This window comes from Penicillium lagena (genome assembly GCF_028827675.1).
Source record: "Penicillium lagena strain IBT 129212 chromosome Unknown utg000008l_segment0_segment0, whole genome shotgun sequence".
In the NCBI taxonomy this organism is placed as follows: Eukaryota; Fungi; Ascomycota; class Eurotiomycetes; order Eurotiales; family Aspergillaceae; genus Penicillium; species Penicillium lagena.
Genome location: NW_026623229.1, coordinates 582,621 through 608,087, shown reverse-complemented (window position 1 = coordinate 608,087; position 25,467 = coordinate 582,621). Strand labels below are relative to the sequence as shown.

General features: G+C 55.1%; 11 protein-coding genes across 11 annotated transcripts; 2 read left to right on the top strand and 9 right to left on the bottom strand.

The window, feature by feature from the left end:
- Window positions 1-173: 173 nt before the first annotated feature.
- Window positions 174-845, bottom strand: N7510_010804 (40S ribosomal protein eS8; the record flags this gene model as incomplete). The annotated part of the gene is made up of 2 exons (XM_056982729.1): window positions 174-702; window positions 772-845. 2 exons carry the CDS (start codon window positions 843-845, stop codon window positions 174-176), a joined length of 603 nt encoding a protein of 200 aa, XP_056828223.1.
- Window positions 846-1,508: 663 nt separating this feature from the next.
- Window positions 1,509-2,156, bottom strand: N7510_010803 (DUF2470 domain-containing protein; the record flags this gene model as incomplete). Its single annotated transcript, XM_056982728.1, has 1 exon — window positions 1,509-2,156. One exon carries the CDS (start codon window positions 2,154-2,156, stop codon window positions 1,509-1,511), a length of 648 nt encoding a protein of 215 aa, XP_056828222.1.
- A 400-nt stretch (window positions 2,157-2,556) lies between these two features.
- Window positions 2,557-3,024, bottom strand: N7510_010802 (uncharacterized protein; the record flags this gene model as incomplete). The annotated part of the gene is made up of 1 exon (XM_056982727.1): window positions 2,557-3,024. One exon carries the CDS (start codon window positions 3,022-3,024, stop codon window positions 2,557-2,559), a length of 468 nt encoding a protein of 155 aa, XP_056828221.1.
- Window positions 3,025-3,301: 277 nt separating this feature from the next.
- On the bottom strand, window positions 3,302-3,574 carry N7510_010801 (uncharacterized protein; the record flags this gene model as incomplete). Its single annotated transcript, XM_056982726.1, has 1 exon — window positions 3,302-3,574. The coding sequence occupies one exon, from the start codon at window positions 3,572-3,574 to the stop codon at window positions 3,302-3,304; it is 273 nt and encodes a 90-aa protein (XP_056828220.1).
- Window positions 3,575-3,693: 119 nt separating this feature from the next.
- N7510_010800 (uncharacterized protein) lies at window positions 3,694-4,494 on the top strand (the record flags this gene model as incomplete). Its single annotated transcript, XM_056982725.1, has 1 exon — window positions 3,694-4,494. The coding sequence occupies one exon, from the start codon at window positions 3,694-3,696 to the stop codon at window positions 4,492-4,494; it is 801 nt and encodes a 266-aa protein (XP_056828219.1).
- Window positions 4,495-5,394: 900 nt separating this feature from the next.
- N7510_010799 (transporter) lies at window positions 5,395-7,629 on the bottom strand (the record flags this gene model as incomplete). The annotated part of the gene is made up of 1 exon (XM_056982724.1): window positions 5,395-7,629. The coding sequence occupies one exon, from the start codon at window positions 7,627-7,629 to the stop codon at window positions 5,395-5,397; it is 2,235 nt and encodes a 744-aa protein (XP_056828218.1).
- Window positions 7,630-7,882: 253 nt separating this feature from the next.
- On the bottom strand, window positions 7,883-8,754 carry N7510_010798 (uncharacterized protein; the record flags this gene model as incomplete). Its single annotated transcript, XM_056982723.1, has 2 exons — window positions 7,883-8,377; window positions 8,728-8,754. The coding sequence occupies 2 exons, from the start codon at window positions 8,752-8,754 to the stop codon at window positions 7,883-7,885; spliced, it is 522 nt and encodes a 173-aa protein (XP_056828217.1).
- An 88-nt stretch (window positions 8,755-8,842) lies between these two features.
- N7510_010797 (mitochondrial 37S ribosomal protein uS7m) lies at window positions 8,843-10,003 on the bottom strand (the record flags this gene model as incomplete). Its single annotated transcript, XM_056982722.1, has 2 exons — window positions 8,843-9,625; window positions 9,686-10,003. 2 exons carry the CDS (start codon window positions 10,001-10,003, stop codon window positions 8,843-8,845), a joined length of 1,101 nt encoding a protein of 366 aa, XP_056828216.1.
- A 1,043-nt stretch (window positions 10,004-11,046) lies between these two features.
- N7510_010796 (guanine nucleotide exchange factor DCK1) lies at window positions 11,047-19,411 on the bottom strand (the record flags this gene model as incomplete). Its single annotated transcript, XM_056982721.1, has 2 exons — window positions 11,047-12,469; window positions 12,948-19,411. 2 exons carry the CDS (start codon window positions 19,409-19,411, stop codon window positions 11,047-11,049), a joined length of 7,887 nt encoding a protein of 2,628 aa, XP_056828215.1.
- A 247-nt stretch (window positions 19,412-19,658) lies between these two features.
- On the top strand, window positions 19,659-19,904 carry N7510_010795 (uncharacterized protein; the record flags this gene model as incomplete). The annotated part of the gene is made up of 1 exon (XM_056982720.1): window positions 19,659-19,904. The coding sequence occupies one exon, from the start codon at window positions 19,659-19,661 to the stop codon at window positions 19,902-19,904; it is 246 nt and encodes an 81-aa protein (XP_056828214.1).
- A 642-nt stretch (window positions 19,905-20,546) lies between these two features.
- On the bottom strand, window positions 20,547-25,263 carry N7510_010794 (GTP-Rho binding exocyst subunit SEC3; the record flags this gene model as incomplete). Its single annotated transcript, XM_056982719.1, has 4 exons — window positions 20,547-21,471; window positions 21,527-22,647; window positions 22,695-24,922; window positions 25,104-25,263. The coding sequence occupies 4 exons, from the start codon at window positions 25,261-25,263 to the stop codon at window positions 20,547-20,549; spliced, it is 4,434 nt and encodes a 1,477-aa protein (XP_056828213.1).
- Window positions 25,264-25,467: the final 204 nt, after the last annotated feature.

Here is a 25,467-nt window from a genome sequence, read left to right as displayed (position 1 = left end):
TTTTAAGGAATCATTTCCATGGAATTGACGGCTCAGAGCTCTACAGACATTGCATCCGTGCCCAGATCATAAAAGTTTTCTGGCAAACATAGCTGAAACTCCGATTTACCACCCGTGCAACCACCACCTAAGAAACCACCTACCAACCGAGAAGCATTTTTGTTATTTTTTGTTTACTTCCGGATGGCACGCTGGTAGAAAGCCAGCTCCTCGCCCTCGAGGATGTAGCCGTCAACACGGCCGGACTGACCGGGACGCGAAGCGACAACGGCGTACAGACGACCAGACTCAAACTGGCGCTCGATGGCACCCTCGACCTTGCCGACGGCAGCGAAGCGGGCGGCCTGCTTCTTAGCGACGGACTGGCTCTTCTTCTCCTCCGGGGCGTCGGTCTTGGCCTGGCGCCGGCGGCCGATACCCTGGCCGTAGTGGGCCTCGTACCATTGCCGGAAGGGGGCGGCGTCGATCTGCACAACGGCCGATCGGGTCAGGGTGTTGGTGCGCACCAGCTCGTTGTTCGACGGGTGGTACGAGACACCGATCACGCGGGTCTTGCGGGACACGCCCTCGGATCCCCACGAGAAGTTGCCGGATTCCAGGCGCAGGGCACGGAACTTGCGGTTGCCACCGCGGGTGCGGACCAGGTGGATGCGCTTGGTGCCGATACGGGTGTTGGCGGGCTGGCGGCCCTTCTCGAAGGCCCTATTGAATCAAGTCAGAACTCTGTCCGACAATCTGCTCCCTCGTCCAGATTATCAACAAGGTGCATACCTCTTCTTGCGGTAGAAGGCACGCTTGGCACCGGTGGCCGAGCGCTTGTGGCGAGAGTCGCGGGAGATACCCATGTTTGCTGTTGATGGAGGGGTCTTTTTGAATAATTCAAAATTAGCAAGCAGTCCGAGGTAGTTGTGACAGTCCTGAACAGAGTCCTCTCTCTTCTGGTTCGAGCGAGTGTGAAGCAATTTTCGGATTTCGGGTCGAGCGAAAAATTCCTAGCGATGGCGATGGCGACAGGAGAAACACACGAGAAAAAAATTCTCTTGTTCCTTGTTGATGCAGTCGAGTGCGAATATCCCCCTTTTGGTCCTTCTTCTCCTTGTCCAGGTAGGTGGTTGTGCGTTGGGTGTTGGATTTGACGGTGCGTTTGATCGAGTAACAGGAATTGGACCACGAAGCGAAATGGTGCGACTCGATGAAGCAGAAGAGAAGGCGCTGTTCAGAACATGATGAGGAAAATCCAACTTACCTCTTGCTCAGCAGCCCTTCACCAAGGTATGTTGTCGATTAGGGGAAGTGGTTGGTCGTGGAGTCTCGGTCGGATTTTCGTGTGTTGCTCGCTTGTGTGCGGTGCCCTATACGCTAGACCCTATCGGGTTAGGCGACAGGCGATGGTCATGTGCGGTCATGTGATAGAGATTGAGATGATCACGTGCAGTGTACACTGTCAGGGAACGATTGTAATTACTAGTAGTCTACTCTGTACCTGTCTAAGACCTTGGGTATACCCTTCACTCCTTCTTAGTCTTCGCCCGCGCCTCCTTGACAATCTGGTTAATTCGCGACCACGACCCGAACCCCTCCACAAGACACGACGCCACCCACTTACACCACGTCCCCGACAAGATAGGAACCCCAAGCGGCCGTAGTCGGAACCAGGCCAATAACACCGTCTCGAGGACGTGAATGCCCACGACACCAGGAAACATATAGGGCTGGACGTTATACATGAAGTGTGCCAGGCTCGGCACGTACTTGTAGCCCAGGTACTCGTAGGCCCAGGAGCCGGGGAGAAGATTGTCGCGCGAGTAGCAGCTGACGAAGAAGAAGAAACACAAGAAGAAGATGATGGCTTCCACGCCGCGCGGACCCCGGTATTCGGTAAGGGTGACGTCGCTGCGACCCAGGCGCTGGAGGCTCTCCTTGTGCAGGGCGACCATGCGGGCGCGCGACTCTGACAGGTCTTTCATCGGGGGCTCCAGGGGGACGGTGTAGCGGGTGCCGTGGGCGCGGATGATCATGTTGGAGGTGGTGAGGTCCTCCAGGGTGGCGGGGTGTGATTCTCGGGCGGAGATGCCATTGTAGGCTTGTAGGAAGAGGGAGAGCGAGTCCGCGTGGTCGGCGTTCATGTGCCTGATGATGAAGTCCTTGTTGGTCATGGTGGCGAAATATACTGTACCATGAATGGCGTGGTCGTGGAAGGCCAAGTCAAGGTGCGTTTAGGAGAAAGGAGACACGAGGTGTTGGTACTGGATGGGATTACGAAAATAGGCAAAGTCCAGCTCCGGCCGAGCCTCGGCACCGATCGGGCATGATCATCACCACGTGTGATTGCTCAATGGATATACAATAGTAGTACAGGACTCGTGTGCAACAAGATGACATTATGAAAAAGGCTCTATCAGGCGACAAATCGTGACGACATGAAAGGAAAAAAGAGGAAAGCGACCAAAAATCAAGCCCTAACACATTATCAAAGAATCAACTCCTAATCTTGTCTGAGCATGACGTTCACAGTAAAAGGACGGGTGGCAAAAGAAGGGAAAAAAAAGGGAAAACTTACATGAGTGCTATGGTCAAATCGCCATGAATGCGAGCCTTGAGCTCGATCTCAATCTCGAGATTCAGCTCCAGCTTCAACTTCATGCCCTCCTCGTCGAGGATACTCTTCTGCTCCGGTCTCGGCGCGAAATTCATTCCACCGGTGGGCTGGCTCATATCCATATTGCCCTGTTGGCTGTAGGGCTGCATGGCCTTGCCCTGCACCATATCATCATCTTCATCCGAGTAATAATCATCGTCGTCGTATTCGTCCGAGGCATAGTCATCATCGGAGTAGACTTCTTCGTCCTTGGGGGCCTTCTGCAATGGCCGGCGTCGCCGCTGGCGGTTGTTCTTCTGCGGCACTTCCTCTTCCTCGTCGTAGTCGTCGGCACTATCGTAGTCCTCATCGCCGGACGAGTACTCTGCGTCGTCAGGGACGTGGAATTGCTTCTGCTGTTCTTGGGTCTTTTCGGCGGTGGCCATTGCTGCGGGTGATGGGAGGAGGAGGTTGGGCTACAACTACTGGCTGACAGGAGTAGTAATAGTATATCTAGAAGGCAAAAAAAAGATGGGGCCAGTGCTCATGGGGAAGTGACGCAGTGGCGTGGCCAGATCAAACAAGTTTATACTGCGAAAAGTGGACCGGCTGGAACCGTGGGTGACTAGCGGACTGCTGTGGCTGAATCCAAGCGACACCGTACCTATTTTGAATGCTGGCAGAAATTTCCCGAGTGGCGTCATAGCACTACGTCGAGTTAATCTATTTGGTCGCAGTAGTGTCGGCGGAGCCGGACACTGATTGGCGTCTGACAGGGATCGCCGATGGTGCGCTTGTCGCCGATCCAACGGTTGGCCGGCTAGAGTTATTCCTGGAACCCCGCCAAACGTCATATCTTTCATCTATTGAGAGGGCCAGGTACCGGCATCCGTGGACCGAATGATGAGCCACAATGTCCCCTGACGTCGGAGGCGACTCTAGATGCCCGGTTTTGGCAGCGGCACTGACGATATAAACGGTGAAACACGCATACATCATCGCCCGTTACGCAAGGTCCTTCTACACCCGAAGTACTTCTCCGCTCGCTCATATTATTAGCCCCCCGCCTCTGTCCCGTTTGTCTGTTCTCTTCCTTTTCTTTTTCTCTTTCCACCATGGCCGATCAAGAAACCAACAATCCCGAATCCCAGACTCCTACTACTACACCCAACAAGCCGAAGCGTGCGCCTCCCAAGCTGGGCAAGAAGAATACTCCCACCAAGCAAGAGCAGACCCCACCGCCGTCCGATCAGCAGGACGAAGAACCCGCGTCTGACGCTGAGAATCACGACAACGAGGAGCCCGTCCAGCAAGAGCCAGACTCGGATCACGAAGACAACGAAGACCAGGCCGAAGAACAACCTGAACCTCAACCCCAACAAGAACCAGAAGACCAACGCATCAACCGCCGTCGCCGCCGCCCGCGTCCCCGTCCCCAAGAATCAGACGTCGAATCCGTCAAGCGCAGCGACATGGACGGCCAGCCGCAACAACGCCAGCGCACTCGCCGCACCCGCCAGGCCCAGCAGCAGCAGGGGGAGGGCCAATCCGACGGCGGTCCACTCGGTGGACTCGGCGGCGTGGACCAGGCCGGCCAACTGGTGCAGAACACAGCTGGTAATGCCTTGAACGGGGTGACTGGCAGCGCGGGCAAGGCCGTTGGTGGTATACTAGGTGGTGGACAGAAGGACGACAAGGAGGAGGATGGTGGACGCGATGAGCAGTTGCGTCTCCGGTTGGACCTGAACTTGGATATTGAGATTCAGTTGAAGGCTAAGATCCATGGTGATCTTACGCTAGGGTTGCTGTTAGTACTGCCCTTTCTTTCTCCATACCCTCCCTCCCCTGTCACCGTATATTCTGGACAATACCCTCTTATCATTCTAATCTCTGCTTGCTGGAATTTCACTGACTGACGTATAGTAACTGATCAATACTCTGCTACAGAGGCTAAAGGTCTCGCCCTTTTCATGATAACGTCCTCTCGACGACCACCTCTTTGGGTTGACGACTAGTTATGGTTATGGTTATAGTTATAGTTATGTCTACGCGGTGCATGAGGCATGGCTTGAAGTTTTTTTTCTCTCTGTTTTGATGTTTGTTTATTTCTTAGATCTGACTTGACATCCAAGACCTTTTGGTTTGTATAGTACAGTACAGTTTTGGACACCGGATGGATTATCTATCTATCAGGTGAATGAATTAATGCTTGGATTTGGTCACTACTGTCTTCTTTGTATACCCCCAAGTCCAACGTACGTAGTTAAAAAATCGACCTGAACATGTATCTGGTGGCCAGGCGGATTAGAAACCCCTCTGGAACATTTAGAGTATCCTATCCTTCCACTACATCTACATTGACAATACATTGACAAGAGCTAAGATAGTAGAACACGCCAAGATCAGGCTGGTGTCGTGGCATGTGTGCCATATGATATAGAACAGAGGAAGGAAAAAAAGTGCCTTCCAGACAGATCCATCTATGGTGATCTTTGTGCAACGAACAAACAAGCTATGCAGAAACTGTGCACTGAAAGGAGCACTCGCGGGCTTGCCAAAGGAAACAGCAGGCAACATTACCAAAGAACAATGTCATGGATCTCATGAAAAAAAAAAAATTTTCTTGCAAAGAAAATCACCCGAAAACAAACTTGGATTACAGTCCCGCCACATACATCAGCCCATAGCCAATGGTGACAATCACTACAAAGGACATCAGACTCGATGGAATGCCCCGAGTGAGGAAGTGGCGGACTTGGAGGTATCGCTGGCCTGTCTGAGGGACCTCGGTCATGATCGCGGCTATAACAACAGGGTTAACGGTGAAAAATGCCACAAGGGGAGAAAGGGAGCTCACTCATATTAGGGAAGCCGCTTGTAGGCAGGGCCATCGCCACGGAGCACATCAAGGCACTGGCCATGACAAGCAGATTCGGGTGAGGATCTTCCATGCTGACGCCGACCTGGCGGACGAGCGGCAGGATGATCAGTGCGGCGACGGTGTGCGAGATGAAGGTGGCTATGACCAGGATCAGGGCCGAAAAGACGAGCAGCACGCTGTACAGGCTGAGATGTTCCACGCGCGCGATAATGGCGGAGGCAATGGTGTGCAGCAAACCGGACGAGGTGACGGCCTTGCCCAGGCACAGTCCGCCGGCGGCGAGGATGATGATGGTCCACAGAAAGTTGTTAAAGTCTTCCTTGTTGAGAATGCCAGTACCGAAGAACAGGACAATAGGAATGATCGCGATAACGCCCATGTCACCGAAGACATGCTCAAGTTGGTGGCTGGCGCACCAGAGGGCGATCGTGACCAGGGTCACTGCGCTGATGAAATACTGAACGCCGGTGTAACGGTCCTTGACGGGTCGAATGGGGATGATGGTAGCGTTGCGGCCAGGGTGGAAGGTCACCAACAGCAAGCCCCAGATGAGCAGAATCGAGATGATGCAGACGGGCAGAGAGACGAAAAACCAGGTGCCCCAGCTGATGCTTGGGTACATGTTCTGTAGCGCGATGATGTTCTGCGGCGAGGCGATCGGAGAGGCAGCGCCACCGACATTGGCAGCGAGAGCAATTCCCAGCACGAGCGCTTTGGCGAAGTTCGACTCGGGGGGCATGTTGCGCAGCAGAGGCTGGATGATCGAGTAGCACAGCACAGGGGACGCGACGTTGCTGATCCACATGCTTAGGAACATGCTCACAAACATGTTGGTAAGAAGGACGACGTGTGGCTTGGATCCGGCCTTGCTCAGGACGAACATGGCCATGCGACGCGCGATGTCATACTTGGACAGTGCAGCCGCAATAGTGAACCCGCCAAGCAGAAGCATAATCACCGGAGTCCACATGGCCGAAAACACCATGCCCACTGCCTCATGGGGACCCAGCCGCTTGTGCGGCTTGTCGTCCGATCGGACGATCCCCAGGACCACGACCAGGAATGGGATCAAGAGAGAGGTCACGAAGAGAGGAATGGCCTCGGTGGCCCAGAGCATACTGACAAGAACGAGCATGGCCAGGCAGTTCTGTTGTTCGGGGGTGTCCATCACAGGGACTGCCAGCAAGGTTCCGAACACAGCCACTGTGAAAACCAGAGTACCGAAGCTCAGGCTGCAAAGCCACAGCGGGAAATGGAAGCGCCCGAGAGGAGTCGCAACTTCCATGGTGGGAATCTCCTGCTTGTCGCCCTGGCGGCGCGCAGTAGCCGGATCCTCATCGCCACCCAGCAGAGTGTGACGGATACCCACGTTGGCAGCCTGGGCGCGACGCTCGATCTCGATCATCTCGCGCCAGACCGTGTTGCGCTCCCAGACGACATGTTCACGCAGGTGCAGACGCAGCTCGCGACTGGCCAGCTCACGGTTGCCCTTGGTGACAGCGTCGGCGTAGACGCCCTCGACTTTCTCGATGGTGTTGTCAACGGAAGCCATCGTGCTTTCAGTGAAGGGAGCCGCGGGGTAAACAACCGAGTTTAGGTAGTCGCGTCGAAGGTTGCGGTTCAGAGTCTTGTCGTACTTCTTCAGAGCTTTGGAGAAACCGGTTTTGTTGAGCTCGATGAAGGAGCGAAGTTCGCAGAGGGAAACGTAGCATTCGATGAGGCGCTTTTTGAGGGAAACACCAGCGTTGTACAAGGCGAAAAGGGTTTGGTCGCCAGAAGAGAAATCTTGAGGGCCACGGCTGGAGGCTGCACCAAAGAAAGCGGAATCTGCTAGGTCGTGCCCATTCTCTAGATTGGTCGACTCGCCATCAGTCGATTGCATCGCTCGCGGCCTAGGAGCAAAGGTCGGCGAGTGCTCATCATCACTATCGTCCTCACTGATTGCGCTAGATCGCCGGTGATGACCAAACCCGAGGTTCTGGAAGATACTACCTGCGCCCTGGTGGGAGCTCGAGCTCATCCTTCGTGCCTTGATGACGGTCTCACTCACGGGATCCATGTTGACCCCATCGGTGTCTGACAGGTAGGCAGTGGCCTCCCGCATCAACTCCTCTGTAAGCTGAAATATCTCTGCCTGCTTCATTTGATAGAAGGTACAGATCTTATCCATTTCTCCGTCGAGCGCCCGTTTGAAGATGGCATCCGGGTTGCTCACCGAACCCAGCAGCGGAGAGGATTCAACATCCGCGGGACTATCGGCCTGATTGACCTGCTTTTCAAGTGTGTAGATCCTAAAGGGCAAATTCTACCGTCAGCACATGTTTTGTTCCGCTGGCGCTGTGCAATGGGCATGTGCGCACAAGGGCCCAGTTACAATGCACTGGATGGTGTTGTGTTGTGTCAAAGACAAGGGAAGGAAGTACTTACAACTTCTTGAGATTGCTATACGCAATGTAATTGGAACTCCAATCCGGTACCGCATTGAACTGAATGCTGTGGGAGAACTTCATCTCGGCGGTAGGTTCTTGTTCAACAATAGGGTTCCGAGCGCGGCGTCGAAGGGCCTCCGCCCAGAACCAGAGTCGTGTGAAGCGGGAGCCCTGGCGGCGGAGCTGATCTGGGGAGGAGCCGCTCTTCTCCCACTCAGTGTCTAGCCCTGAGCCAAGCCTCGCTAGTGATAGTGAGCTGGCAGCGGGCTCAAACGGTCTCGCAGCACGGCCAGCTGGTCTGGTGCGGGCAGATTCTTGGGGAGGTGGGTGGAAATCGGCGAGTTCAATAGAGGCGCGAACTGGGATGGTAGCAGCCACCGTCGTGGACGAAGGGCCGGGGGGAGATCGGCCACGGTCATCCAAGGAGCGGCAGGGGACGATATCTGGTTGAAATGAGGGTGTGGGACGTGTGGAGAGGATGGAATGCGGCTAAAGAGAAACAGAACAGGTCAGCTGTTCCCAATGCGCGGGTTGCACTGATGGCCAGGCTTTATTGACAGGCGCAAAGGGCACACAGCTCGGTGTGGTCGGGTAGGCACAGGAGAGAGAGAGAAGGTGATACGCTCCGAGACTCTGGTCACTCGATGATGCTCAGGAACCCGATGCTTACCCGATCAGGATCGGTGGGCTTAGCTAATGCACCTATCACGGGACATGCAAATCCAAGCGACGCCCACGTTCGTGATAGTTCGATCTAGAACAAGTAAGACATGGAGCTGTAATCTACTAGAGAGGGGAATAACAATGGTATAGAGCGGGTCATAAGTTTACAAGCATACAACCGTGGAAGTAGAAGAGGTCACCATTGCCAGGCTAGAAGTAAATATACAGATGCAACGAGGGCTCACAAAACAGATCCTAACCAGACCCAAACAAAAGGAAACCAAAAAGAATTCACCGCCGACGCGGAGCAAGTCCCAGATTCGCCCGACCGGCAATACCCAGCTTGTGCTGTTGGTCCCGGCGCTCCCAGACACCGCTGCGGCCCTCAGCGACAGCCAATAGCTCGTTAGCAATCCGCTGAGCCAGGTGAGTATCCCGGCGCTTGTCAGAGGCATCAATGATCCACTTGATAGCCGACCGGCGGCGCTGCCGCAGTGTCAGCGGGTGAGGGATTTGCACAGCGGTACCACCGCCGGTCAGACCCTTCTGCTGGCGAATACGGAAAAGCGGGGCCACCGAGTCGACAATCAAGGTCAGATAGAGCACAGGGTCGAGGGGCAGCTGGGGAGCTGGCGGTGCGCCGAGTAGACGCCGGCGAGCATTCACCTGGGGAGCGGGTGAGGTGCGCAGCTGGTCCAGGATGGAGGCCATGACCTTCTGCGCGCGGCTCAGCTTCCCATCCTCCATAATCATCTTGGTGAACTGTTCCTGCAGGGTATCGTAGCGTTTGCGGAAATTGAGCGTCTTGGTATTGGCTGGGGATACGGGCGGATCGAACTTGAGGCCCGAGTGCGTCTCGGCTCCCTGCCCCTGGGCCTGCTCAGTGACCTGCTCAATCATGCTGGCCACCATGGCGATGGACGGGTCCTCCCTAGCGTTGTTGGTCTCCTGAAGATCCGGCAACCGGCTGCGCGCTGAGGTCGAGAAGGAGCGCGAGCCGCCGTTCTTCTTAACCTGGTCCTGGATCACCTTGGGCATGTGCTTCATGGCCTCTTTGTCGCGCGAGAAGATCTGCTCGGATCAACACTATTAGCATATACACACCCGTGGAGATGGGACGGGAAATTTGCTCACCTCAGAAACAGGCGTCCCCTGCTCCAACTCCGGACTCGCCGGCTGCCCATCACACCGCTTCTCCTTGTTCATGATCCGGTCAATCTCCGCCGCCTCCTCGCTAACATCCGGCAGCGGGTCTTCCGAGGGACCCTTCGGCCTCTCCGGCAGATCCTTCGTGTCATTCCGCGACGAGTTCCATCGCTTCTGTAGGGGAGCCGTCGACTGTACGGCACGGAATCGGGCGTGGGTTGTGAGACTCCGCGTAGAGGCGAGGGGCGGAAGGCGGAAGGCGGAGATCGCCTTTTGAGCTGTGCAGAGATTGAGTCGGGCTGGCATTGTATGAGAACAGAACCCTCTGAGAGACCGATGTGCTGGGCGTGGGAATCAAGTTGTTGCGGCGGAGAGACTGCGATTTTCGGGCTGAGTCAGCAGTGCGAACCACGCCGGTCGCTGAGGTCATGGATTGAACAAGTGAACGAACGGGGTGTATACGAATAATAGAATTCTCTGTGCCATTAGGTCCTTCTAGATATATTCTATACTTAAAGCACATCCTTGTGTCTTCTTCACCTCGCTGTGGCTTTTCTTTAGGACGATCGAAGTATATCATGTACGTTCGACTACTTATTTAGATATGAAGTTCTCGTCGCTCTCTACAAGGAAAGGCGGAATCTTGAGTTAAGTTCACAAGAAACAGATGTCAAAATCAAATAACTAGTTCGGGCTTGCTGTAAAGGCCTGCCGTTGGTATCAGCGACCTGACCACTTGGGCAAGGTTTCGTTGGAATTTTTTGAAGTTGAGACAGTATTTGAAGAATTCTAAGGCAACAACGGCGTGATAGCAACCAAAGATTTAGCGAGCTTGAATGTCCCTGTCCATGTCATCTCTCTACTTTCCCGCGTGGGGGTCGAGCTTATCGACCAAGGTGATGTGCTATAGGCGCTGACGACTAGCAGCAGCGGGATGTGATTAGTGGGTGAGGTGATGAATGATGTACTCGCTACTCCATTTCTCAGAATGAATCCACATCTCCGGATCATGAGTCTCTCCGGTTTGAATTCTTCAGAGCTATTCATGGACTGTGAGAGAACTTGTGCATTACATCCGTGATTCTCAGATCTGACTATCGTAGGGCTCTTAAAGAGTATGACTACGACGGAGATTCAAACGGCGATGTATCGTAAATTGATCAATGAATTCTATCCTTGGGGAAAAGTTGATCAGAACCTAGACACAAGAAATTCAATGAAAGCGCCAGACATGTACATAAGTCAGACAAAATGGTTCATAGGTACAATGGACAAATGCAGCGATCAGCCCCGACACGGTCACTGCCCAGCAGAACCCACGGCCACACAAAAATAAACAAGAAAGAGCATCAGTTGGACAGCCAGCCCAGCACGCCAATACTATCCGTAGCGTCATCCGGGTAGACGTAGAAGGCCAACGCCAGAATCAGGTACATGCCCAAGCACATACCCCCTTCCAGATAGTTGGATTTACCATCTTGAATAAGGAACGTAACCACCAGCCCAGCAATAAAGAACGCAACCGTCTCAAAGATCTGGAAATGCAGTGTCATATTGATATCCATGATCCAGCCCAGGATGACCAGGAAAGGAGTGACGAAGAGGGCGATCTGCAAGCTACTGCCGATGGCGACGCCGATGGCCAGATCCATCTTGTCCTTGTAGGCGACGACGACAGCGGTGACGTGCTCGGCCGCGTTGCCCACGATGGGGATCAGTACCAGCCCGATAAACGTCTTGCTCATACCGGTCTTCTCCACGATGCTGTCGATGCTGCCGACTAGGTAGTCAGCGCAGATGGCAACCAGGATTGTCACAAGGATCAATGCCACGGTGGCGGCTAGGGGACTTAGAATCCGCTGCTCTTCTTCTTCTGCGTCGGAACCGTCGGCATTCTCGGTGTCACTTGCATTGGTCTCTTCGAAGAGATGGGCGTGTGAGCGCAGCTGGAAGTAGAGGTACATCACGTAGAGGACGAGGAGAATGATGGCGGTGCCGTGCGAGAGAATGAGGATGTTCTTCTCGGCGCTGGCCTTGGAGTGGGACAGGGCGGCGTAGAGGGTGGCTGGAATGATCAGCGAGGCGGACGCGATGGTCATCAGCGACGACATGGTTGAAGCCACTGTGCTGTTGAAGGTCTGCTCTGGGTACCGGAGCCCGCCGATAAAGAAGCAGCAACCCAGCACCAGCAGGATGTTGGACAGAATGCTGCCGAGCATGCTGGCCTGGACCACGCGAATCTGGTGGTCCTTGAGGGCAATGATGCTGACAATCAACTCCACGGCGTTCCCGAACGTCGCATTCATCAGACCGCCCAGAGCCTGCCCCATAACCGCAGCCAGCTCCTCAGTAGCGAAGCTGAGCAGCGAAGCGAGGGGGATAATCGCAAAGAAATTCAGAGTGAAGACAGCCGCGGGGTCCCAGTGCAGGGCGCCCGCGATGATGCCCAAGGGGACAAAGATGAGCAGGAGGTTCACATAGTCCCGGACGAGGGTCAGCCAGGTCAGACGCACGACCTGCATGGGCCAGCGGCCCCAGGTGCGATTGTCCTGGGGATGGTGATGGTGCTGGCCATGCTCGGTATGCTCATGGCCCGAGAGGCCTGAGAGGGAACGAGGCGTGCTGGTGCTGCTACCCAGCAAGGCAGTGCGCTCCCCGGGGCCATTCTTGTGAGAGGACATTCTCCGTCCCGGACCGAAGCTGTAGCTTCGATATTGCGAGCGGAAACTGGGCGAGGAAGCTATGCACGCGACACGGTTAGTCGAGCAGCAACTAGGGAGAGGGAGAGAGGGGAACTAGGTACTTACTCATGGCTGCCAAGCTCTCTCAGTCTGGGTTCTTTCGATTGGAAATTCACCAGCCACGGATCCGTGGAAACAGCTGTAACGGGGCGATGGATCCGGAATTTGGGCGTGTCGGAGAGGATGAGGGGGGTCCACTGTTATGGGGAGATGTGGTTGGCTCGGATGCTCGCCAAGCCCTTGCACTGCCACTTTGATGTGACGAAGCTATGGGACACTCTATGGATTTGGACTGAGGCACTCAAAAGCTATAGTTCATAATTGGTATTTACCTCACAGCACCGCAAGCAGCAAAAAGAAGAAACAACAAGACCTGGTCCACAGGCAAATCACATCAAAGAAGGGAAGATAGGTATAAGTAGTTGTAATAAATCACAGATCAAGAAGAGAGAGCCGGGCAAAGATACCGGACAGACAAAAAGAAACATCAAAGGATAGACAAAAATTACTCCTCCGGTAAAGTGCCGTTGGCGCGGAAGTCCATGCGACTGCTCTTGCGGCCGACGCCCTTGAGGAGGCTGAATCGCCGGAACATCGAGTCTCGCACAGTGGGGTCTTTGCTATTGACCGCTGCGGGCTGGCTTAGGGCTGCCGTGCCGTTTGTGGTCGAGGGCGACTGCGCCGTAATGCTGTCGCGCGTTACTGGACGGGAATAATCGCGCGTCGAGGGCAGCGTGGACCAGCCGCCGGTCTTGGGGCCGCCGTTCGTCGCAGGCCCGGGTGGCTGGGAGCCCGAGCGACGGCGGCTGTTGTCGTGGCCCGCGGTGTCGCGCGATTGGCTGCGCGATGCTTGGCTCTTCAACGGCGAAGACTGCGCCTCATCTGCGTTGGCGACGGATGGCGTGGAGCCGTGCTTGTGCAGCTTGTCGCCGCCGAAGAAGCTGCGCCGTTTCTCACTCCTGCCGCCTCCGCGCGAGCGACTGGTCGCGCGGCTGTGGATGGTGTCGGCGTCGTCCTCCGCGCCCTCCTCGCCATCGCCAACGCTGGAGATGCCAGTGGCCTTGCCGTCGGACGGCTGGATAGTGAAGATGGAATTGGATCCGCCGTGGTTAGAGCGCTTGAACGGGTTGATCACGCTGATGCGATGGCTGACGGATTGCCGGTCAGAACGCTTGCGCGTGTGGCCCTTTCCACGAGATGACCGGATCGGCTCTTGCTCCGGACTGGTTGAGCGCTTGACACTCTGGTGCCGCTCCATCGGCGTGGGAGATTGACCGGTTGGCTGGGTTGGTGTCGTCATGTCCGTCTCAGGGGGAGAAGAGGCCAGAGACGCCAGCTCAGGCTCAAATACGTCCTCGAAACGCCGCATCAATTCGGACTGGGTGGCGTGCTGAGCAGGCCGCTGGTACTGGGATAGGGCATGCTTGATGGCCAGGGCATGGTCGATGAGGGCAACGGCAAGTGCGTTCTCCATGGGATCAACAGGCTCAATCGTTTCCTCATCATCTTCATTTGCAGCCTCAGAATCTCCCTCAGCCTCATCCTCCTCCTCTTCGGCCATGGATTTGCGTTTCTCTCCCTGTGGACCAGAAAGGAACTTGCGATACAGGGCCACACAGTTGGAGGATGAAGACGATTGGTCCAGGAGCTGCTCAAGGGCTTCGGTCAGATTCGCCAAGTTGTTGTCATCAGCCGCGCGACGTTCCAGAATCTGCAGCTCTTGCGTCTTGCGCCAAGTTCGCTCGATAGCAGTCTGCAGGGGCGACAGGGTAACCTCCTGAACTAAGACGATCTCGCTCCGACGCAGGATGTTGGGGAACGGCTCGGCAACAGTGAAAATGAGTTTCTCGACATACTGCTCGCGAACGTCCGAGCCGCCCGTGTGTCTCCGGGAAGTAGCAGAGAAACGAGACGGGCTGGAGACCAGGAGATGTTCGCGAACGGAGCCAGGCACCTTGGATCGCTGGTAGACAGGGTGGGATATCTCGCGCTGGGCGCCGACGGCACTGATCTGAAGGAACTGGCCCTCATAGTCGGGGATCTCTCCATTAGAAGACATGATCTGCGCGGTAGGGTGGTCGCGCTGCATACGGTCCACGAAGGATGCCATCCGTTCCGTCGGTGACGCTTCAACGATGAATTCTTTCTCACGAATGCCGACAGGGAACCCTAGGCCCTTGTAGACAACGCGGAAGTACCGGGGGAATTGTTTGCCGTCCTTGGCGAGGGATTCGTAGATGTGAGCCATGGAACTTTGTGCTCGTGATAGCTTGGCGAAATCCATCGTGGTGCTTTCGTAATGAGCGGAAAGTTCCTTGTAGCAGGCCAGCGCAGGCGCCCAGGCCATGGCATTCTCAAAGTGCTGGATCATGGAGAAGTACAGCGCCTCCTTCCGCTCGAAAGGAGTTTGTGCCGGCAAAGGCGGCGTGAGTAGCTCGGGCAGAGACTTGGTAATATCCCACTCGTAAAGATCGGCGTGGAATTGGAGGGCGAGACCGGCCTCGGTGAGATTGCCTGCTGCGGCCTGGGCATCAGCCAGTTCGTGAACGTAGCGGATGAAAATGTCCTCGCGGCCCATATCCTTCATGTACTCCATGAGTTTGAGCGCGTGCAGACTCTGTGTCGTTGAGCCACTCTGAGAAGCAACCAAGAGATCAAGCAGCTCGTCAACTGTCGAGATGAGGGATTTGAGGGCGTTTGACAAGCCTTCATCGGATGTTGTTTCGTTTTCGAAAAGGTCCATCAACTCGCCGACGAAGACCTTGTGGCTTATGTCCTCACCCATGTGCCTGGACTTGAAGAGAGAATCCAGACTGGAGATGATCTCGGTCTCGATGATAGAGATATCCTCGTTCAGTTCCCACTCACTCAGGATCATTGTCCGAAGAATGTGAACAGCCACATGACGAAGACCCTCATGCATGCTGAGGCACAGCCCAATGATCGGAAACACCAAACCGGGGACGTATTGCACTTGGTAACCACCCAGCCGTTTCAGTCTGTACTTCTCTCTCTCTTCATCGGTAGTCTCCCAACCGATCGCCTCCCAGGCGTTGTGCAGCAAATCGGCGCCTTGCTCGCGCACATCCCCAGCAATTTTCCAGACAGCGCGTCGCTTCTGCTCGGGGAACGTCTCCAGAGCAAGCGCGTCGCTAGAGATAACCTTGAGTAGGGTTGTAAAGAACGATTCCCAGAGCTTCGTGTCGAAGTTGTCTGCCTCATCGGGGGCAGGGATGAAATTGTCGATCAACAGCAAGGCAAGATGTTCAAGACTCTTGACAGTCGCACGGTGGTTGTAGACATGGATGCTGAACCAGTTCTCGGGATAGGCCTCGCAGTTCAGAATTGAATTGTGTGCTTCAAGGGCCTGTGCGATGAAGGTTGCGAGCTCCAATTCCTGGAGAGAAGGAGTCTTCGGGTTCACGATCTTGGCCAGGGCAGCCATGAGCGCAGACAGCTCGACGAGGGACTCGTCAAAGCTCTGGGGAGTCTGAGAAGTTTTCACTTGGAAAGGGAAAGACTTGCTGAACAGCAAGGAGAGGTACTCAGTTTCATCCACGCCCTCCGTCGCGATAGCGCAGTATGAGGCCACGATGCTTGGCATGAAGTCGTACAGTTGAGGATCGGGTTGGCTGAGCAAGCGAGCGACGATGGCACTGCTCAGTCGGACTTGGTCGCGGTACAGATCAGAGACACTTCCCGTTGAACCCCAGTACGGTGCCAGCCAGCCCACACAGCTGGAGATCAGGGTCTGTCGTTCCTCTCCCGAGGCAAAGATCTCGAACTGAGTGTAGTTTTGGATGAGCACCAGCTTGTAAAGAACAAGCATGCCCGTCACATCTTTGCATGAATCCATGAAGCTGAGGGCAATCATAATCATCTCATCACGTTCAAAGACTTTTGAGAGCTCGGGAAGCCAGGTGTGGAAATGCTGGACCACCAGTGTCTTGCTCCCCACCAGGGCTGGAGAGGGGTTTTTCATCAAAGACTCAAGAGACTTGAAGATTGTGTGCAGATCCCTGTTAAAGGTGGACTGGACTGTAGTAATACCAATGCCTTCTTCCTTGAGCTTTTGCTGCCCACGAGCGTTGATGATGAATTTCAGCAGGTGACGGCCAACCTTGAAGGCAGCACGAAGATTGCGGGATTGCCGGGCATCATCTGTCGAGCCCAGAAGACGCAGATAGCTCCGAATGAGGCACGGTGTGACGAAAGGAAAGTTAAATTGATCGTCAGCGTAGTGGTCGACCAGGGGGCCCAGATTGAAACGTCGATCATGAACAATACCCAGGACAGTGACCACGTCGTTGAAAATCAGGTCTTCATACTCCTCATTACCGGCATTCTCGACCAGGATCCCAAACAGTGCGTCGAATACGCCCCTGAGTTGTTTGACAATTTCGATCTCGGGCACGAAGAGCAACCTCTTCAGGGTATCAAGTACTTCTTCCACTGGCCGTTCTTTCCAGTTCAACAGACCCAGAATGGCCTGGTCTTGGGAGTATTCCGTGCTGCACAAGTGAGTTTCAAGACAGAGGGTGGCCAATGGTCCCGTAACCGCCTCGTCCTTGGCAGACTCGTTCTTGCCAAGCGCACTCCATGGGAGATTCAGATAGGCACCCTTGCCATTCTCGATGCTCGAGGTTTGCTTATCATAGGCATGCAGAAGAAGAGAATGACGACCATCCCGCATGAAAGCCTGCTGGTCCCAAAGAGGCATCCAAGCAAGAGCAAAGGGGAACTCCGGAGCATCAGCGACGCTCATGACCATGTGAGAGCCAGGAATCTGCTCCGTGGGGACATTGAGACGGATTGTTTGGTTCCATGGTGAGCCCCGTTCAGCGATCGTAGTGCGCCAGGCGGTATGTGAAGTGGTGGAAGATGATGGGAAAATGCATCGTTCGACACGCGCCCCGGATGCATTGCGCACTTCGAGCGTGAGTTGAAGATTATGGAGCCCAGTGAGCAGCTGCAGAGGGATTTGACCAACTGAGGGATGCGACAAGAGGGCGTCTGTGGGGAACACGGCCTGGGAGATTGTCACGTAAATATCGGATCTTGGGCGCGAGGGCGCTTTAGAGAATCCAATGCGTGGAGTCTGCACGACATCGTGCAAGATTGTGGGATTTTCGCGGACGAGTGTATCCAAATCGCTGCTGGCGAAAGGATGCAGATGGAGATGTAGACGAGCAGCTGGGTCTGAACGCATATACCGGCCCGTGGGACTGGGGAGCAGGGTGCGGATCAAGTTGTCGAACCCTTCGGTGAGGCCTTCACTTTCATCACCCTCTCGAGGCGGGGACCAAATATTGACCACCTGCTCCGTATCCTTGTCTTGTTTGAGAATTGGCGATACTTCCAAAATGCCAACACCGACCGTGCGGATCGTGGCAGTCTCCTTGGACGGATTGGACTGGGTGGCATTTTGTTCCTTTGTAGTGGAAGAACTGCTCGATTGAGGGGGGGCTGTCTGGGTACTGGGTCTGGGCTGTTGTTGTTGCGGCTGCAGTGGCTGATCCAGGCCGGGCCCGCCACGAGATTTGGGAGTCCACATCATGCTGCGCCGTGTCCTCAAGCTTCCCTTGGCTGAAGGCTGGACATTTCCAGAATTGGCTCCCTTTGGGGCGGCCTGGGCCTCTTTCGATGTGGAGGTGCGAGGCTGGGGAACGGCACCAGCGACTGGACGCGACTCCTGGGCGCGCACAGAAACCACCAGATACAGCTGCGGTCCATTAGTCGATCCATCCCCGATATCTGTCGAGGCCAGTTCCGTGAAGAGGGTCTTCAACTTGTTGCTCTGGGTCATACTGATAAACTTGTCAGGGGACGGAATGTCCAATGTATAAGCTTCTGACAACGGGCTCAGCGGACCGGAGTCCGTCCGAGAATAGAGCTGTAAAGCGATAGTCACAGGGCCCGGGGCGTTGCCAGAGACCGCATTGATTTCAAGCAGCAGATGGTGCAGAGCCGTAGCATCCGAATTCTGGATGGGCTGACTCTCGAGCATGCTCATCTCCGACTGCAGCTTTGCCAGTTGAATGGCGGAATCGTCGCCAGTCAGAAGACGGCCTCTCTCTTCTGGGTCCCGAACAATCACATCTTTCGAGAGCATCTTGTTGGCTTTGACCAATTTCCAAACGGTTTCATCACGCAGGGCTTTTTTCTCCTGGCCGGTCAGGACGTTATGCAGCATTTGTCGCCGTGCCAAATCCAATTCCTGTACAATGGTCGTCATTTCCTCCAACACATCGTATTGACGAGCCAGAAGCAGCTCGTGCAGATTGGTCGAGTGCCATTCGCGCAGACAGGACGCGATTTCATCTACCAGAGGCTCCGTGAGTGAGGTCGGGGTTTCGTCACCAATCTTGAGCATGGGCACCGGGGCAGCAGGCTTCGGCGCACTCGGGTCGCGAGGAGCAAAGGTAAATGGGGTAAACGGGGTAGGCGGGACCGAGCCGGTCTTGAAAGTTCGAATGGATCGTGGACTTGCCAGATCTGGCTCCTCCATTTTGTGGATGACGATTTGCGCCGGTTTGCCCTTTTTCGCGACCACCACGTCCGACACCTCGACGCCAGCCTGCGACTCATTCAGCGAGTACGCCGCACTGCTCCGGGACACGATGTCGGCGTCTCCGCCCGGCAAGGTCAGTCCATCGATACTCTTCCGGTCACCGTTGACGCCCTTGTAGCCCTCCGCTCCGTCACCGAGCACTTCTCGGATCTCCACACAGTTACGCGGGAAAATGCCGGAAAACACACGGGCTTCCAGTGTCTGGCCCTTGGTGCTCGTCAAACCGGCCAGCAGCGAGGGCGGAGCCACGAGGTAGCCGCGACACCACTCGCCATCTGCACCGCCTTGCTCAATAATATACAATTCATCTCCGAGTTCCAGGGGGAGATCGTCTGGGGACGACGGATGGAAGGGGTATATGGCCACCGCAAAGGCAATGCGAGGCAGCGGCCGCCAGGGCATGGCTGCGAGGGTGTCTTTCTAGAACTTCCAGAAAACGGACTCGAAACGGGCCAATTCCCCGCAAATGCTGTGGGAGGATCCAATCGCGAGATTCGAGGCAAGGGAGACGCGGGGAGGAGATGCGAGGAATGTTCGTGGGGTGTCAATGGAACGCGACATGCAGTGGCGGAGGAATTTGGCTCGTTGGATCCGGGGCGCCGTCTGTAAAAAAGAAGAAGAATGTGCGTCCGGCCAGATCTAAAGATACATGGTTAGGAGGCGAGGCGCACAGAAGAAGCACACAATCTCAAGGACTCCAGGGGGGCCAAAATTCCCGGCGCCGAAGCGGTTGAGACAGAGCAGTGACGGGACCAAGAGCACGACGGTGATGGAAGGCGCAGCACCAATTCCAATCGTGCGCTCCGTGGAATCGAGTCGTCGCAGCCCCTTGGGAACATTCGGTGGAGACGAGATCGCAGTGGAGACCAAGGGTTGTGCGGCACTCACCGTATAGTTGAAAAAGAGAGGGATCCGGGAGGGACGAGGAGAAAGAAAAAAGACAATAAAAAGAGAATTCAATGAGAGAGAGAGATAGAGAGAAAGCCGCGCAGGCGACGAGATTAGGTAGTCGAGAAAGAGAAGAAGAAGAAAGAGAGAAAGAAAATCACGATCCGGCTCGTTTCTTTCCCCACACGCACGCAACCCGTGCCTCCCAAAAAAAGGGAGTCGCTGGTTGGATTGGCAAGGCGGCGCGTTTCAGTGGGAGGATAGCTACCGCAACTGCTGGCTGGCGCATTAACGATAGTAGTAGGTCGTCTTCCAGATGATACCTCCATGTATCTATTACCTTGTCAACGGTTCGAGTCGCCCAGCACAGACCAGCAGCTGCCCCTGAACGGCCGACGAACTCGATGGCCTCGAACCAGTGGGCCCTTCAGCCCGGTTCGCCAATGGAGGGTCCGTGAATCGAGTTACTATGTAATTATTGATTTCAAACACGGAGTACGTAAATTAGACTACAACAATGATCATGGATATATGCGTATAGGTAGACAGACATGCGAAACCCCAATGCGCCTCCTGATGAACCACCCAACCCATGCGGCAGAACAGAGCATACAGATCCAAGGAACAAAAAAGAGAAGAAAAGAAAACACTACTTCCGGAACATCGTCTGCAGCTCCTCTTTGCGCCACTCCAGCTCCAGCTGTCCTTCGTACACGCTGTCGATGATGCGCTTGGTGCGATCGTACGCATCCTCGTACCGGGCCTCGCATGCCCGCAGTACCTTGAGTACCAGGCTGCGGCTGAGTCCTGGGTCGTCGGCATCGCCGAAATGCTTCTCGACGCGCTTCTTGAGCAGCTCGATGCCCCGCCGGATTTCCTTAGAGTCGTAGGACGAGAGAACCTTCTTCGCGACCGCGCGGGAGTGGCTGGAGCGAGCGGCAATGTCGGCATTGTTGTTCGCTTCCTGGAGGCCCTCCACGGACCGGAGGAAGTCGAGGAGCTTACCTAGCGGGCGGTGGATCACGGCGTCGAGGTAGAGCTTCATGTGCTCTTCGTAGTCCCGGATGGCCCGCTCGACCCAGCGTTCGAGCACGGGCAGGTTGTGCACGAGCACCTCTTCCGCGTAATGGTTCATGTTCTCGATGAGGAGAATGTGGTAGTTCAGGGCCTCCTTGTCCTCTGGGTCGCCAGCCGCGGCGGACACTCCGGCGACTTGTCCGGGCGCTTCCTTGGCAATGAACTTGAGAGACTCCCACATGGCACGATTGATGCGGTCATAGGCATCGTTGACGCTGATCCGGACGTCACAGAACTCGCCGGATGGGTGATTCAGCATATTCTCAATCGCGGTGGAGAAATGGGGGAAGACCCGCATGAAGGAAATCACGCCCTTGCGCTTGTTGATCTTCACCTTGGTGTCCTCGATGCCCCGGATCTGCTCGTCCACGAAGCGATTGAAGAGTCCCATTAAACGGGAGTGAAGCTTTTGGAGAGCGTGGAGGATGAACTCTTGATTAGTGTCATCCAAATCAGTCATGGCAGACTCCAGACCAAACAGGATGCCAATTCCTTGCCTATGGAAAAAAAAAGGTCAGTGATTGTGGGAAGAGGACGAATCGGAAGACATACATAGGATCGTCGTGGACAGCCCAATCAATGAGGTTCTGCATGTCGGTCGGCCAGAATGAGTAAATCTCATCCATGATGTGCTCGACTCGCTTCGACATCGCCCTGTCTGGATCGTGCGGATGTCTTTTAGAGAAGTCCGGACATTCACGGGCATCCGGGGTTGTAGAAGCAACCAGATCAGTGAAATCAGCGGTGGCGAGAGAATCGAGATGGAAGAATTGCACGGCAAAGTCCTGTTCCTCGGCAATCATGTTCAGCGTCTCCCGCAGCGTGCCGGCAAACGCCTCACACGGCTCAATTTTGCCTCCACGTTTTTTGTCGTTGGAAGACAGACGGAGGCCGGTCGCGGCTCGAACAGTTTTGCCGCGTCGCACGGTCAGCTTACGTGCGGCCATGGTGATACCCTCACCTTCCTTCTCCTTCTCTTGGTGGGTAAAGAGCAGTTCCTGCTCGTCAAGCGTCGGTTTGCGAGCCGACTTCTTCCAGGCCAGGTTATTCTCTCGGAACTCATTCTGGTAAGATGGCTTGGACTGCTGTTCGTAGAGTCCGACCAAGCCTTGCCATTCCGGCATACTGATTTCTCTGGCGAAAAGCATAAGGGTATGATACATCCAAACTTCCCGACGGAAGTGCCCCCGCGCCGAGCTGTTAAGCTTCAGGGGGTCTTTGGACGCATGTGCCAGAGCGTCTGCTCGTTTCTGTTCCGCCATCTTGAAAGCCAGACTCATGAATTGCTTGAATCGCCCGAGGAACATTGAGGCCGCAGAGCGGTATTCTTCCTTCTTCTCCTTGATTGCACGCATCTGACCGATATCCGTATTAGCATAGACCCCGACGCCGCCACGGTCGCCCGCACTGTCGACCAAGCGCTTTTTGTTTTGCCCAATATCGGAATCGATCATGACCATCGCCTTGTACAGAATCGCAAGTGCACCTTCCGTCTCCCTCAACCCGTCAAGATTGCTCAGCGAAGCTTCTTTCAGTGGCCGCAATTCATTACCGGAGATGGAGAGCGTCTTCAAAAGATTCTGTAGCTCGTTCTGGAGTAGCTTCTGGTTGGCTGTTTGCACTTGCAAACCTTGACCCTGCGCCTCGATATATGCCACATCGTCATGAAGAGTCTGGTTAGGGTTAGCAAGGGTAGATATTTCGATAAGTCATCACTTACGTTCAATTCGTGCGAGTACAATGTCAACAGACCATCCAGCTCTTCGCACTCCTCGACCGTCTTGTCAATTAACTTGGCAAGTTGCTCCACTTTTCCATCTTGCTGTTCAAGATTTCCTAGCCAGCTGACGGCCTCAACACGGCCAACTTCGCGACGAACATCTGCTTCGAGATCCTCGATCCTCTTTTCATCAGATAATCGCCCGTTCCAGCCAAGCTCGGAGAGAATATCATCGAAATCAATGGCGCGCCCATCAAGAATGCCGATTTCAATTCCAAGGGCTTGGCAGTACTTGAGCGTGTTGTCTTGGCGTCTTCGGCGACGTCCCTGACCTGACGGCGATGGCGTTCTGGAACGGTCGTCCGTGATAACCCTGACAGTACCTGGGAAGGTATCTCTGGATTCTTCGGCGACCACCGCAGCAGCCACCGCAGTCTCCCCTAATGCAGGCTGGGTAACCTCGACGATGGGAGTTGCATCTTTGTCTGGGGCAGACAGCTCTCTGTCTGCTGTTTCAGCAACCGGGCTCTTTGGCTCGGTGCCGGACCGAGTCAATGACGGAGCGGGGACAACGCCGGTAATGCCATCTGGCTCGGCGGCTTCGGGTTCCTGTGGCTTCTTTGCGGCTGCCAGCAGTCGTTCACCAGCCCCACCAGGTCTTGGCTTGAAAGCACCATAGGCGTTAGCAGCCTTTCGGAAAGCGCCGGCGATATCTTTCGCAGACTTCTTTTTCACCATCGGCCCCAGGCCGGGGCGGTGTGCTTCGGGAACATCCTCGACAGGCGATTCTGGAGGTGCCGTTGCTGAAGTGGGCGTTGTCAAAGTAGGAGATTTTATAGACGGCGCTATTGTAGATGGAGAAGCTGGAGCAGGTGCAGCTGGAGTGACAGGAGGGGGAGAAGCCGGAGCGGGCGCAGCTGGAGTAACTGCCGAGGGAGAAGCCGGAGCAGGTGCAGCTGGAGTAGCCGCGGTTGCAGGAGAGCCAGCCGACAATTCAACTGGACGTTTGCGTGCTTCCACAGGCGATCCAGCAGCCAGGAAAGCTGCTGCCACGGCGGGATCTGAAACTTGTGCAAGAGAATAACGTGCATCGGGTATGGCTGATTTAGAGGGCTCTCTTGATCCAATGTCGGTGGTATCTGACGTATCCCGACTCTGAGAGGATGTCTGTTGGACCATAGTGGGAGTGGGAAGGGGACCGGGTGCGGGACCGACGCTTGGTCGAAGATTATCGTGTCTGGCCCCTGGCGTGGTAGATCCGACAGCTTGGGTTGTTTGGAAAGTAGACGGTTGCGGCATCTGGACGGGCTCTTCGGCTCGTGACGAGGTAGATGGGCGTTTTTCTTCGGCGGCAGCAGGAGACGTTGACTCTTTGCTTATTGACTCCGCTGACAAGGCAGGGACAACAACTGCGGGAACATCATTGCCACGAGACGGCGGTAGATCCCTTTGACCCGATACAATAGTAGATGGCGGGATTGAAGTTGACTCAGAGATAGAAAGGTTGCCTTGGCTGGTCGATGGTTGGGAGAGCTGGTCACGGCTTCGTTGCACTCGGAGAGTTGGATCTTGAGATACTTTGCGGCTAACTTCTCGGGAACCATCACGACTCGAGGCACGACTTCCATCGCGACTCGCATCACGACTTGGAACACGAGTCAAATCGCGACTGACATCACGGCTCATAAGGGCAGACTTGGATAGCGGAGGCGCGGATCCATCACCACCCCTTGATCCTGGCGGAACTGGTGGCGCCGATGGCGCTGACGGCGCACCTCCTGCGAGCAGTTGTCGTTCCCTGTCGTCAAATCCAATGAGATTCGGAACCTTGCCACCGGTGTATTTCTTATAGATTTTGACCAAACTGCCAATGAAAAACTCCTTCTCCTTGGAACTCCGGGCATGCCAGTAATATGGTTTTCCCACCGTCACCACGAACCCAACATTTGATGCCCACTCCTTGTGCTGAGCTTCGGTCGGGGTTTTCGGGATCAAGGCGTTGTAGGATTGAATTGAGGAGAGGTCATCGAGCATCCATGTTTTGCCGATGGAGAACGTTCCGTCATTGTTTTCGCGGGCTTTGTGCATGCGCACTCTGCCCGATCTCCGTACCGAGACTATGATGACCCGTGCTTTCTTGTTCTCGGTAGCCGAGCTCGGAGGGGCAGGGGCAGAGGGATACTGGGAATCCTCGGTGATTCGGACGTGGGTGATATAGGATTCGACCACTAGAAGAGGGAAATCGTATTAGCAGGTCCATCTTCAGTGGCTCGGGGTGAACGTGGACGGGCCGGAGCTTGGCTGGTTTCAAGGGAGCTAGCTGCACATCTCCGTGCCATGTGTCGCCATCCATCCCCTTTCGCGTAAAGCACAGGGATCAGTCTAGTCGGGGGGAAGGGTTGCTCGTACAAGTGCCATCACTATCCTTCTTGGAGTAGCAGCTCTGGACAATGCGCTTCTTCTCGTCCTCGAACTTCTCAGCCCGTGACATGGAGGCATCGGCGGAGCCATTGCGACCGTCCGAGGCATGACTAGACGTCACACCACGACTGCGGTCGCGACCATTCATGGCAGCGGAGAAAGAGACTGGGCCCGCAGGTGGTTGGGGTGTGTGACGAAAGAGAGAGGCGGCCGCTGGGGGAAGCAGAGCAGAGGATTAGCTCATTCCCGTTGTTTTGGGGGGTCAAGGGCGGAGTGTCCTTGGGGCGGCAGATGATTCTCGTCCATCATCCCACCTACATCCCTTCAGACCGAGCAGACAATATTTGATTCA